The sequence below is a fragment of the Bos taurus genome, chromosome 18, assembly GCF_002263795.3.
Source record: "Bos taurus isolate L1 Dominette 01449 registration number 42190680 breed Hereford chromosome 18, ARS-UCD2.0, whole genome shotgun sequence".
NCBI lineage: Eukaryota > Metazoa > Chordata > Mammalia > Artiodactyla > Bovidae > Bos > Bos taurus.
The window spans coordinates 55,327,381-55,341,286 of record NC_037345.1 but is presented as its reverse complement, the minus strand read 5'-3'; the positions used below and the strand labels follow the sequence as shown (position 1 = coordinate 55,341,286).

At 49.8% G+C, this 13,906-nt stretch overlaps 1 protein-coding gene across 2 annotated transcripts; it reads right to left on the bottom strand.

The window, feature by feature from the left end:
• Positions 1-1,262: 1,262 nt before the first annotated feature.
• On the bottom strand, positions 1,263-13,098 carry FUT2 (fucosyltransferase 2 (H blood group)). Of its 2 annotated transcripts, XM_005219153.5 has the most exons (2): positions 12,944-13,098; positions 1,263-5,914 (listed from the first exon to the last, which is right to left on the bottom strand). In XM_005219153.5, the coding sequence occupies exon 2, from the start codon at positions 5,906-5,908 to the stop codon at positions 4,874-4,876; it is 1,035 nt and encodes a 344-aa protein (XP_005219210.1). In that variant the 5' UTR covers positions 5,909-5,914; positions 12,944-13,098; the 3' UTR covers positions 1,263-4,873.
• Between the last annotated feature and the right edge of the window lie 808 nt (positions 13,099-13,906).

Below are 13,906 nucleotides of genomic sequence, written 5' to 3'. Positions count from 1 at the left end.
GAGTTTCAGCACCACTCCTTTGAATGAGTATTCAGGGTTGATTTCCTTTAGGATTGACTGGTTTGATCTCCTTGCAGTCCAAGGGACTCTCAAGAGTCTTTTCTAGCACCATACTGAATTAGTCTCCTAGGGTTGCTGTAGGGAGCCTGGTAGGCTACAGTCCATGGGGTCACTAAGAGTCGGACACGACTGAGCGACTTCCCTTTCCCTTTTCACTTTCCTGCATTGGAGAAGGAAATGGCAACCCACTCCAGTGTTCTTGCCTGGAGAATCCCAGGGACGGGAGAGCCTGGTGGCCTTCAGTCTATGGGGTCGCACAGAGTCGGACATGACTGAAGCGACTTAGCAGCAGGGTTGCTGTAGCAAAGTACCGCAAACTGAGTGGGTTAAAAAGCAGAAATGTAGAATTTTGGGGGTCAGAATAATTTCCTAGGTAATGATAGAAGATGTAGCAGTGAGGAATCATCCCAGGAGAAATACCTCCCGTCCTAATATCCTGCCCCATACAGTCACCCTCCAGGATCTGAGGTGAGCGGAGCAGGCTATGGGCTGGAGAGGATGAACTGTAAAATGAAGCAGTTGAGGGCAGACCTCGGGACGGTAACTGAGGTGGAAGGAAAATAAGCCACTTGAACACACATCTTCATGTGCTAACTGACACTTGTTAATCACCGTTTTCAAACCATCTCTTTTTTTTGGCCCATGTTTTCTAATGAAGTAATTATCTTTTTCTTACTGACTTATAGGCACTGTTTACATACTCTGCATGTGAGCCTTGTGAAATGTGGATATTGCAAACATGAAAATATATCTTTTTTTTTTTTTTTTGAAAGCGCCAGAGTCTTAACCACTGGACTACCAGGGAAGTCCCTGTTTAGCTTGTTTTTAGAGAGACTTGTACACATGTCCAGGTGGAGATGGTGGTGACTTCCACCAGGATGGAATGGTGATGATTAAGAAAAAAAAGATCAGATTCAGGGTACATTTTCAAGGGAAAGCTGACAACTTGCTGTTCAATTACCTGTGAAAGAAAAAAATCCAGAGTAAGTTTAAGTGTTTGGTTGAAGTAAACAGACAGTGCCATTTACTGAGGTGGGGACAGGCAGGGGAAGGCTTTGGGGGCAGCTGAAATGCAGAGGGAGACGTCATGGCCGTTTTTGGAAACTATGACCCACTGTGATGCACTTTAATTTAGAAGCATGTAAAATATGACTCCACAAATTCATTTTTAGATGTCCATGAAGAAAATAGAGAATGCTAAATTAATAAATGAATGTTGCATTTATTTTTTTTAAATAGCAAACCCTGGTCTAGTGATCACCACCCACTCAAGCTGTATAAAATAAGGCTGGAAATTTGAAAGGGGACTCCTTCAATAGAATTACCAAGAAACTTATCAGCTGAGTAAAGTAGTGTGGCCTTCCATTCCATGGGTACCAAGCCACAAGAAACGGGTCCCAAGAGCACCACCCAGAGAGACCACACGGGCCTGCAAGGGGATGTGAGGTAGTCGTCTATTAGAGCTGTGCACGAACCTGAGGCACGTGGGCAGGTTGCTCTAGCTCACCCTCTGGCGATACAAAACACATGCTTTATGGCAAGACAAGAAAAATTTAAACATAAAAATGCTTCTCTGCCCTTTGACCTCCCCTCTCCCCACACTGTGCATCATGTGTCTACTACCCATTGACCAAGCCTTCCCCATGGGCAGGAATACCTGCTCAACCATGATGGGCCCTGTTCTCCCAGCAACATCGAGACAACTCCTTGAAAGATAACATTCCTTCTTGAGCTTATAAGGGGTCACGTGACCCTGGATGACCCAGGATGACTTTTGGATTATGTAAACTGTCAATAACGTGTCATTTGGTGTACAATCCACTGACTCAAAAAAAAAAAAAAAAAAAAACCAAAACAGCTTATATAACTATGCCTTGATTTCTAACCAATGGAACAGTTCTCACACTTTTCTGAGATGCTCTTCTTGGGTTAAGTACTAAATCACTTCAGTCATGTCTGGCTCTGTGGACTGTAGCCCACCAGTCTCCTCTGTCCATGGGATTCTCCAGGCGAGAATACTGGAGTGGGTTGCCATGCCCTCCTCCAGGGGATCTTCCCGACCCAGGGATCAAACCCTCGTCTCTTCTGTCTCCTGCATTAGCAAGTAGGTTCTTTACCACTAGAGCTACCTGGGATAATCCTCAAATTTGTCTTGAATACAATTTTTCATTTCTTTCTTAGATCCACTGATTAATCTTTTCTCAACATCTCTTTGAAATTGGGTATGACTACATAACTTGCTTCATCATTGAAATGTGAGTGGCAAACCTTTTCTTCCCTATGTATTCATTTTTGGAGCATATTCCCAGTTCCTAGGGTATTCTTTCATTACCTTTTCTTGAACCAACCCCCTTATGAACACAGTGGCCATGTTGGTATTAGGTGATCCCCTCCCCATGGCCTCAGGTAATTGACTCACGGCAGATGCCTGACTCAAATATCCATCCGATTGAGCTATTGGATCGTCATTTTCAGGAATGTCAAACTGTGGCAGAGAGACACTAGGAGTCTTGAAATGAAACTTCTATGTCACCATTACCTCCTTGCTCCACTATCAAAGGGTGCTGGGAATGGTACAGTAACCTTCTGACTGGTCTCTTTTTCTCCACCCTTGCCCCTACAGTCTTACCTCCACATAGAAGACAGATACGTCCACACAGCAAATCAGATTATATACGTGCGTGTGTGTGTGTGTTCAGTCCTGTCCAACTCTTTGTGACCCTCTGGACTGTAACCTGCCAGGCTCCTCTGTCCATGGGATTCTCCAGGCAAGAATACTGGAATGGGTTGCCATTTCCTCCTTTAGAGGATTTTCCTGACCCAGGAATTGAACCTGCATCTCCTTCTATTCCTGGTTGGCAAGTGGGTTCTTTTACCACTAAGGCACCTGGGAAGCCCCAAATCAGATCATATCATGCCTCTAATGAAAGCCCTTTGATGGCTTCCCATTGGTCTTAGAATAAAACCCAGAGTCCTTATTATCCTGGTCCATAAGGCATTTCAGTCCCACCCTGCTAACTTCTCCATTTATATCTGTCTCCATGTACTCCAGTCACACCAGTCTCATTTCACTAGACTCCCCTCTGCCACAGGACCTTTGCATGTGGGATCTCAAGTCAGGTGGAGAAGTTCATGTTGGCCTATTTCATGCCAAGTCATAAAAGATTTTGCAAATACAGAGAATAATCTATTTAGTTTGTTACTCAGTTACTTATGACTGCCCAACAGATCATCCCAACACTTCACTGGCATACAATCAGAGTATTACTATACTCATAGAATCTGTGATTCAGGAATTCAGATATGGCCTGACTCTGCAACATGTTGTCAGGAGACTGAGCTGGCTTGCCAGAAATGTGAGGTTGACTGGAACAACTGGAGGCTTCTACATTCACATTTCTGATGCCTGGGCTGGGATGAAGCTCGGCTCAGCTATGACTGTTAATCGGAGCATCTCTGTGGGGCCTCCCATTGTGTTTGGACTTCCTCACAGCATGGCAGCTTCAGATAGCTCTACTTTCTACATGATGAGGATACCTGAAGACTCCCATAGCAAATGTGTCGGCAAACAACTTGAAAGCCATGTTGTGAGGGAGTCTGAGCTATCCTGTCCTGCAGGATACTCCGAATGAGCACCATAGAAATGCAGCTTCATAAGAGACCTCAGCCAGCATTGCATGCAGCAGAGACTTACCCAGCTGATCCACTGACCAGCGGGAAAGAATTAACTGCTGTCACTTTAAGCCATCATGTTTTGTCAACACAGCCCTTGAGAGCAGGGATCCTGTTGGGTTCATCATGACAGGCATTTACTAAAAGGATGAATGGACTCTTGTCAAGTTCATTGAGCCACACTGGTCTATGAGTTCTTAGCAATAGTCGTGGTACGTGCTAGAAGTCAGGGCTGCAGAGATGGGGCATGTGGGCTTGGATTCCAACTACTAGCCAATACAGCTCTCTTATGAAAATTGGACAAAAGGTCCCCACTCTGAGAAGACTAACTTCTAGAAAAAAGAGAGCCTGCTGGATGGACACAGTCCCAGGGGCACATGGCTTGGAGAGCAGACCATCGGCTCTATGCAAGCCCCCCTTGCCTCCTTGGCCAAATGCCTTTATGCAGTGACCAACCTGTACAATTATTCAAGGCTTCCCTGTTTTGCACCCTGCAGACATTCCTTCCTTCTTCCTTGGTAAGAGCACCCCAATTTTCTTATTGCAAGCCACAATGTCCTTCAGAGGAGGCCCATTGATTCCACAGCTGCAGGGAGCAATGATTTATTGATCTGAAGCTAAGTCAACCCAGGGTCTAATTCACCATGCCTTATAAGGCGTCAGAGGGCATGTGACACCCTTCTGGTCAATGAGACCTGGGACCAGTTGCAGGGAGATTTGGAAGGTTTCCCACACTCTTCAAAGGGGACATAAGATAAAAACAAACTTCTTTTTACTGCCTTGGAAAAAGGATATCTGTGCAACACCTGGGTATGTGGCAGCCCTCTTGGGACCAAAAGGAGCATATGGCAGCTGATTTAAGAGATTCTGGAAGCTCAACAAGACAGATGGTACTGGGATTGCTGATGACCTGTTGAGCTGCTGAATTAACCCCGGAGACCCGCCGTCTCTGGTCATGCTGTGTGAGACTCATGAATATGTTATTTAAACAAGTTAGTTGGGACTTCTGTCGCTTGCAGCCTGAAGCATTACAGTACAAGAGGGAAGCCCCCTGGAACATGTAACAATGTGCTCCTCACACCCCAGAACTGATCTTGGGGGAGCCCAAAAAGGAGAATGGGGTGCCAAGAACTAGCCAACATCAGTGCTTGAGGAGTGGGGACAGGTCAGCAGGGATCCCAATCCACTCTGGCAGGAAGGCTGCCTCTGGCTTAAAGACTTTGAGGAAGGGAGAGTCTGGGAGGGTGTAATTGGCTAGGTAGATGGTCTCTCCACCTGCGAGGTAGGCGGCCCATATCCCGAATGTCCCAATGGTCATGATGGTGTGATTACACTGCGTGAGCAAGGCAAAATCCTTGGCGGGCGAGCCCTCGTTGCCATTGCCGGCAAAGACCACGTCGCCACGGGAGGCGTTGATGTTTTCCCGACACCAGGCCATGCCATTGCTGGAGACCACAAAGATGGGGGCGCTGTAGCGAGCACGGAACCAGTCCAGGGCCTGCTCTAGGTATCGCCGGTCAGCCACCACGCCCTTCCACACGTTGGGCATAACGTGGACGTAGTCCCCTCGACGCACGTGGACCCCCACGTAGGTGCTCGGCCGACTGCCATTCACCCGCAGACCCCGCAGGAAGTTCTGGGCCTCCTCACGCACGTGGGCGTGCAGGGTGAACTCCTGGAGGATCTCGGCGCGGAGGTGGTGGTAGAAGGTCCAGGAGCAGGGGTAGCCGGTGAGGCGCACGTACTCCCCCGGGATGTGGCGGTACTGCTCCTCCATCCAGTCGTTCAGGTGGTAGTTCTGCCAGGGGACGCTCCTGGCCGTGGCGTCGTGCAGGACCGGGAGTGTGATTCGGAAGATGGGGGCCAGCGTGCTGTGCATCTGGGGCGGGATGAAGGCGGCGCGCCCGTTCATCTTGGCCAGGGCGTACAGGGTGGCGTACTCCCCCATCTGGTTCCCCAGGCGGCCTATGGCGTTGATGGTCCACATGCCCTTGAGCTGGGGCCTCGGCTGGGGACGCGAGGGCGTCTCCATAGTTGCTGGCTCCAGTGCCTCTAACTCCCACGTGGGTTGCATCTTCTCTAGCCTCTGATGAAGGTGAAATATGGTGGAAGCCGTGAAGACAAAGAGGATGAAGGGGGCCGTGGGGAAGAAGAAAAATGTCTGCGTGCTGAGCATGGCTGTCTGGGGAGGGAGAGCAGGGAACCGGTTAGCTGAGGGGAGGGAGGCCCTGGGGTTGTACATGAAGCTGGCGGCACAGCTGTGTTTGCAGACATTGTGGGGAATATGTGCTTGTGGATCGGCTCTACGTGTGCATGGACATAAGTGTGAGTGCTCGTGTACATGTATGCAGGTATATCTCTGGAGTGCATGTTACATGATTGTGTTTCCATTGGACCCACATGTGCATGTTTACACATGTATATGCATTGTATGTATGTCTACACACATGGCATGTGCATTTCATGAGTATATATGGTATCTTTACATTGTGTACTTATGTTCTGTGAAATTGTGTGCATATGAACGTACATTGTATTGTATGGCTGTATATATAGAGGCACACTTGATTCTATTGTGCTTCATGATTACTGTGTTTTTTTTTATATAAATTGAAGGTTTGCAGCAACCCCAGATTGTCAGATGATGGTGAGCATATTTTAGCAATCACCTGTTTTTTAATTAAGTTATGTACATTGGGTTTGTTTTTTAAGACATAAAACTATTGCACACCTAATAGACTACAGTATAGGGTAAATGCAACTTTTATATGCACTGGGGAACCAAAACCAAACCAACAACTTATGTTGTTGCAATATTTGCTTTATTGTTGTCGTCCTGGTACCAAACTCAAAATATCTGAGTGATATTTGTACTGTGTACATGCTGAGTATGTACTATATATGTGGTGTGAGGGTGGTTGTGAACAAATACCACATGTGTATGTGTGAGCATATGCGTACACTATGCATATACAAATTGTATTTTGAAATGTGGATGTTTATTGACTGTGAGTATACATGGGTGTGCGTGCATGCTCAGTCACGTCTGACTCTTTGTGACCCCTTGGACTGCAGCCAGCCAGGCTAGGAACTGGGAACAAATACCCGAAGTTCATACTATGAAACCACAGCAGGCAGTTTGGAAAGGGAGAGTATGGATTGGTGTGGCTGGACATATCAGATGCAGGCTGGAGCACAGGGAGCCAGTAACCAGAAGATAGCTGAAGGGACATGCAGGCATCTCAAAAGAACTTCAACTACTGGCAAGAGATCCCAGAAAGGACTTCCCTGGTGGTCCAGTGGTTAAGAACCTGCCTTGCAATGCAGAGGGCATGGGTTTGATCCCTGGTTAAGGAAGATCCCACATGCCGTGGGGGCAACTAAGCCTGTGTCCCACAACTACCAAAGTCCAAGCTCTCGAGCCCATGCTCCAAAACAAGAGAAGCCAGCGCGATGAGAAGCCCACGCACAGCTGGAGAGTAGTCCCTGCTTGTTGCAACGAGAGAAATCTTGCATGCGGCAACAAAGACCCAGCACAGCCAAAAATTAGAAAGTAAAAAAAAAAGAAATCCTAGAAAATCTGCTAATACTTGAACAACTGTACAACCTGTTCTTTTCAACCCTGGTTACAACAGAAGTTAGTTCCAGGAGTAGGGTGGTTGCGTCAGACAGACCTTCTGAAAATACATGGGACTTACTCTGGTATTGAGATAGGAGGGAAGGGGGCAGGACACACCCTTGAAGAATGACACAGACGTTGAGAAAAACAGGATGCAACAAGAACTGGTGAGAACCAATTAGGTCCAAGATGGCAGAAGATTCGACTTCCAGTAGACTTTGAGCCTCATTCTATGCTCATTGGAATAATTAGCATATGCTAGATGACACACCCACGGGTGCCATGACAGTTCTGAGATTGACTATATACAGTCAAAAAGTGGGCAATGACCCAGTTCCTGGAACTCTTTCTCCCTTCTCCAAGATAGTTGGAATAATCTTTCCACTTCTTAGCCTATGAAACATCCCAGCTTGTAAAAGCTAACCACCCATCTCTGGGTGGCTCTCACTTTCTGAGATGGTCCGTATTCTGCCTATAGGGTGTGTGCGTGCATGCTAACTTGCTTCAGACGTATCCAATTCTTTGTGACCCTATGGACTGTAGCCCGCCAGTCTCCTCTGTCCAAGGGATTCTCCAGGCAAGAATCCTGGAGTGGGTTGCCATGCCCTCCTCCAGGGGATCTTCCCAACCCAGGGATTGAACCCATGTCTTACGTCTCCTGCATTGGCAGGTGGGTTCTTTACCACTTGCGCCACCTGGGAAGCCCACAGACTGTGTATCTCTCTGAATAAACTTGCTTTCACTTTTTTGTGGTTCGCTTTTCAATTCCTTCCCGTGCAAAGCCGAAGACCCTCGGTGGCCAGTCCCACTAGAGACCTGGGACATGACCATCCTCTCATGCCACATGCTCCTGCAACCTCATTCGAGGAGGTCCAGGGCATTGAGAATTCCCCATCCTGGATCATACACCTTGACTCGGTGGTTTGTAGAGAGAAGCAGTTAATTAAGCTGTTGGCTGAGATTATTTCAAACAAATCAAAGACACCCCCCTCAAAGGATGAGACTTTGAAGGTATGGTTGCTGAGCATTTAAAAAAGCAGCTGTAAGGAAAGAAGAGGAAGGAAAGGAATTGATTCTGACTCCCCATTTTGTGGCTAGGAGCCAGTAAGGATGTAATTAAGTAATGTCCTCACAGTGAACACCTTATCATTGCTAAGATCACATCTAGAAAGACTGATGGACTTTGTCCTTCCGCAGTCTAGGCTGGGCCAACACACGTTGCCCCAGGGAAATCCGGTTCTGACCACTGTTTGAGCAGGTGTGGACTCTGAGTGAATGGGAAGGCCAGGGAAGAGTCCTGGGAGGGACGCTTTCCATTCTCTCGACTTTTTCGAAGACTTCCTTCTTCCTTCTCTGGGAACGTGGAGTTCCCACCCAGGTTAAAGTACATCTCTTTCTCCTGGGCAAGCTTTAACCACAACATATCCCGGAGGCTGTGCACCACAGTAGCTTAGAGATAGAAGTTTCTATTTGATTTGGTCTAGGGCTTGTGTTCCTGGGCCAGCTGCTGAGCCAAGTGGCCATTAAGGGGGCTTCCCCTGGTGGCTCGGTGGATAAGAATCTTCCTGCCAATGCGGGGGACACGGGTTTGATCCCTGGTTCAGGAAGATCCCACGTGCCAAGGAGCAACTAAGCCCGTGTGCCGTAACTACTGAGCCTGAGCTCTAGAGCCTGTGCCCCGCTACAAGTGAAGCCACTGCAGTGAGAAGCCCACACACCTCAACTAGGAGTAGTCTTCGCTCGCTGCAACTAGAGAAAGCCTGCACGCAGCAACAAGATTCAGTGCAGCCATAAATAAATGAATATTTTAAAACTGGCCACTAAGAAGAGAATGTTGGGGTTAAATCAAGTTAGGTGTGGCCTGATTGAAGCTGGGAAGCTGCCAGAAGCCATGCAGACTTTGTCCTTTTGGGTTTATTATGGCTGAGAAAAGTTATCACAGGACCTAATGAAGCCACAGCCTTGCTTCTGATTCATGTCACTGAAACCCTCTGAATCCAGTAAGATCGCTGGAGGGTTCACTTTCCAGAAGAGACTCAGGCTTGTCAACTAGATGCGTGGATTTGAATCGAACCAATTTGGGGGTATGGGCTCTTTGGGAATCCCCAGGTGTTGAACGTAGCCAGAAATAGAAGTCTGAGTGGTACGACCTCCTCTAGCCCCTTTTGCGTTGAAAGAGAGGCACTAGGGAGCCTGGGTTTACTGAGTAAGGCTCATTTCAAAGGACTTCCCTGGTGGTACAGTGGATAAGAATCCACCTACCAATGCAGGGGACACAGGTTCTGTTCCTGGTCCGGGAAGATTCCACATGTGGAGCCCATGCACTGCAACCAATGAGCTGGTGTTTAGAGGCAATGTTCTGCAACAAGAGAAGCCACTGCAATTAGAAGCCACATGCCACAGCGAAGAGCAGTTCCCTCTGCCCTTGCTGCAACTAGAGAAAGCCAGTGTACAGCAACAAGGATCCAGCACCATCAAAAATGAGATAAATTTTTTTTAAAGGTTCATTTCAAAGTTCAGCTTTTGCTCATGAGAGCCTCAGCCTTGTTGCTCACAAGCTCCAGATAAGGCCACTGAACCTGAAGCCTTCAGTCAACATACTTGACTCAGTAACCACATCTCTCTGTGGTTAGGTGTACACCCTCCAGCTGCAGGCTGTTGATTTTAGGCTCCTAAAGTCATTAGCTGTGATTCTGGACAAGTGGCTTCACTTCTCTGAGGATTAAAACAGTCCCTGGCACATATACACATGCGGTACATTTTTTATATTATCACATACGAAGCAAAACATGCTGTTCCATACGGGCTCTGGGCAAGCGACCAGTGGGTTTCCACTTTTCCTATTGGTTGTGTGTGTGTTTGCATAGTAAGTCTCTTCAGTCGTGTCCAACTCTTTGCGGTCCTATGGACTGTAGCCTGCCAGGCTCCTCTGTCCATGGGATTCTCCAGGCAAGAATACTGGACCGGGTTGCCATGCTGTCCTCCAGGGGATCATCTGGACCTAGGGATCAAACCCACGTCTCTTGCATCTCTTGCACTGGCAGGCGGGTTCTTTACCACTAGGGCCACCTGGGAAGCCCCCTTGGGTGCAGGTGCTGCTACTGCTGCTAAGTCGCTTCAGTTGTGTCCGACTCTGTGCGACCCCATAGACGGCAGCCCACCAGGCTCCCCCGTCCCTGGGATTCTCCACACTGGAGTGGGTTGCCATTTCCTTCTCCAATGCATGAAAGTGAAAAGTGGAAGTGAAGTCGCGCAGTTGGGTGCAGGAGTCATGGTCAAATCTAGCATTTAGACCACAGATCACACACATCATTGGGAGAAGTCAGACATGACTGTGAAGAGGGCAGACCTAGAGGAGGAATCAGTTTCATCAGAGGCTGGGAATTCTGAGACCAACAAAGTAGCTGCATTGGTCAGATACAGACACAATGGATGGAGCTGACTCTGGGGGCTGTTATTCCAGAGAGTGAGTGAGTGTGTCTGTGATTCACTTGCCATGATTGAAGTTTGATTTAAAAAAAAAAAATAGAGTTAAGGACTTCCCTGGGGGTCCAATGGTTAAGAATCCACCTGCCAGTGCAGAGGACTTGAGTGTGATCCCTGGTCAGTGAAGATTTCACATGCCACGTGCAACTCAGCTTGTGCACCACAACTACTGAGACATTGCTGTAGAGCCCAGGAACCGAAACAAGAGAAGCCACCGCAATGAGAAGCCTTATGCCCCAGTGAAAAGTAGCCTCTGCTTACCGCAACTAGAGAAAGCCTAGGAGCACCAAGGAAGACCCAGCGGCAACCAAAAAAAAAAAAAAAAAACCGCCGTGGGGAGGGGAGGAGACCTAGAAAGTAGGTCCGCCCCGTACCCCTCCCCCATGTCTTCGGGTTCTGGGGGTGCGCTCCGGCAGGGAAAACCCTGACAGCTGGAGTCCTGAGCAAAGTCCCTATCCAAGGCAAGTGGGAGGAGCCTGCCTTTCCCTCCAGCCCTCTGACGTCAGGAAGTACATGTCCTTATCTGCCCTCCGTCCTAACAGCTGCATCACACCCTTCAGAGAGGGATGAGAGGGGGACCCCTGGGGGTTCATCTCATTGGAGGTTGCGATAGGATAGGGAACTGAAAGGAGCCCCAACTTTGCAGGGGGAATCCAGCCTCCAGGTCCCTCAGAAAAGTGAGATCGTCAAAATCTGCCCATGACTCCTTTTAAACGTTCTCTTTCTCGTTCACGCCTCTCTGTCCCAGGGCTGGTCTCATCCACTCCGCTCTGGGAGTCTGGCTGCAGCCTCCCCTCCTCGCCTGCATCTGTCCGCGCACCAGAGCTCACCCTGTAATTTGCATGTCCGGCTCCGTCCGTTCTGAAAGCCCCGCCCCTTCCCGCCCCCTCCCCCAGGTCGGCTTGGGTACCCAGCTCAGTGCCCGCCCAGCCACACCTACCCTGGGCGTGGGCAGCTTCGCCGCATTCACACCTCTCCCTGAAATTCACCCCTCTCCCTGAAATTCACCCCATGATCACAACGCTGGGAAAGAGCTTAAGACAAACATGTGGGGCTACCGCTTTGATATCCCCGACTTTAGGTCCAGCCTAGAATGGAAGCACGGACTCAGGATGGAGCTAGGGAGCCGGGGATATTGCCACCTCCCGGGCGGAGGAGGGGCCGCGGCCGCAACCCCGGGTCTCCGACCAGGGTCTTGCTCTCAGTGCCTCCCGGAGGTGGGGGAGCAGTCACTACGGCCCGTCCTGGCCATTCATTCTCAGGTTGTTTCCTGGAGAACAGGTGACAGGAGGGAGGGAGGGAAGCGGCAGGTAGCCTTGGGTGGGGAAGGGAGAGCAGGGGTGATGGAGGGGATGGGGGCTCTGAAGGAGTCTTTGGGCCTAGAAAAGAAAACAACAAAGACCCTTACTGAATCGGAGAAAACAAAACCGAACTTTAGGTCCCGCTCTGATGCTCCAGGCCGGTTGTGTCCATCTGGGACTTATCAGCCCGTGTTCAGAAACCTTCCATCCCCTACATCTGCCAGAGACTTAACAGCCCTTGCCCAGAGGACTTATCACCCCCTGCCCAACTACAAATGCCATCTCAACTAAAGAATACCCAAAACATCCCACCTGATCAACGTTTCCCTTATCGCTTCCACAAACCTCCCTTTAAATATGAAGCCTCCCTGATCCCTCTTGCTCTGCCTGGTCGTTAGGCCGACTGTCACCCCTCCTTGCCTGAATAAAGGTAACCCACTTCCGTTGAGGTCGTCTCTCCTTTTCTGCCTCCATCCGAACTATACCTTACAGGGTCAAGTATCAGATCTGCCAGAAAGGGAGGTGAAGGGAGCTGAGGAGGGCGTCCGGCTTGGGGACTGACGGAAAGATCAGGCAGCCGGCGTGCTGGGGCAGGGGTAGTGGGTGCCTGGGCTGTCAGGGGTGGATGCCCGGCTTGCCGAGGCCCCGAGGTGGGGTGCAGCCCAGAGGGGATCAGAGGTCAAGGAGTGGAGAGCCCGAGTCTCCACTTGCCGCTGGATCCCTGGGATCAAGTCTCGAGTGTGTGTGTGTGTGTGTGTGCGCGCGCGCCTGCGGGCAGAGAGAACTCCCCGGCTCCGTCTCTCACCTGGTCGTGGCTGGAGGTAAAGTGGCTCTCTCAGCAGCTCAGCGCACACCCTTCCCTCGGGGTCGGCGCCTCTATCAGAATCGCCCCGAACCTTCCAGTACCTGTGGCCGAAAACCCCGCCCAGGATCTACTCTGCCTTCCGGAGGCTCTGGGAGGCGGGGTGGCGGGGCGGCTGAGTGGCCCTGACAGGTGAGGCCGGAGCCCCTCCCTTCTCCCGGGGTGTGGCAGGATACCAGCCGGGAGGCAGCCTGGAGGAGGAGGACAGGGTCCTGCTGGGCCCAGGCTCTCTCCTCTCAGCGGCCTTCGTTCGTTTATTTTGGCAACCAACTATTAGCACTTACCTGGCCTACCGACCTCATCCTACTTCCACAGCAATTCTCTCTCAAGGTACAGCGGGGAACAACCCTAGAGGCACAGAGGTGAAATAACTTGCCCAAGCCACATGGCCAGAAAGTCAGGTAAGCTGGAATATGAAGCCAGGCAGGCCAGAACCTTGGAAAACACCTTGGCAGGTAGCAACTCTTCTCAGTTTCCCTTGTTTCAAAAGATTCCTGACAATTGTTGGTATGCTGCTGCTGCTGCTGCTGCGTCGCTTCAGTTGTGTCCAACTCTGTTCGACTCCATAGACAGCAGCCCACCAGGCTCCCCCGTCCCTGGGATTCTCCAGGCAAGAACACTGGAGTGGATTGCCATTTCCTTCTCCAAAGCGTGAAAGTGAAAAGTGAAAGTGAAGTCGCTCAGTCGTGTCTGACTCTTTCCATGGACTCCAGCCCACCAGGCTCCTCTGTCCATGGGAATTTCCAGGCAAGAGTATCAGAGTGGGTTGCCAGTGCCTTCTCTGGATTGCTGGTATATTCTGGGTCCAATCCTGAATATTCATTGGAAGGACTGATGCTGAAGCTGAAGCCCCCAAAGAGCTGACTCATTGGAAAAGACCCTGATGCTGGAAAATATTGAGGGCAA

Coding starts and splice junctions, on each gene's coding strand:
- FUT2 (XM_005219153.5), bottom strand. CDS start 5,908: ATGCTCAGCACGCAGACATTTTTCTTCTTCCCCACGGCCCCCTTCATC.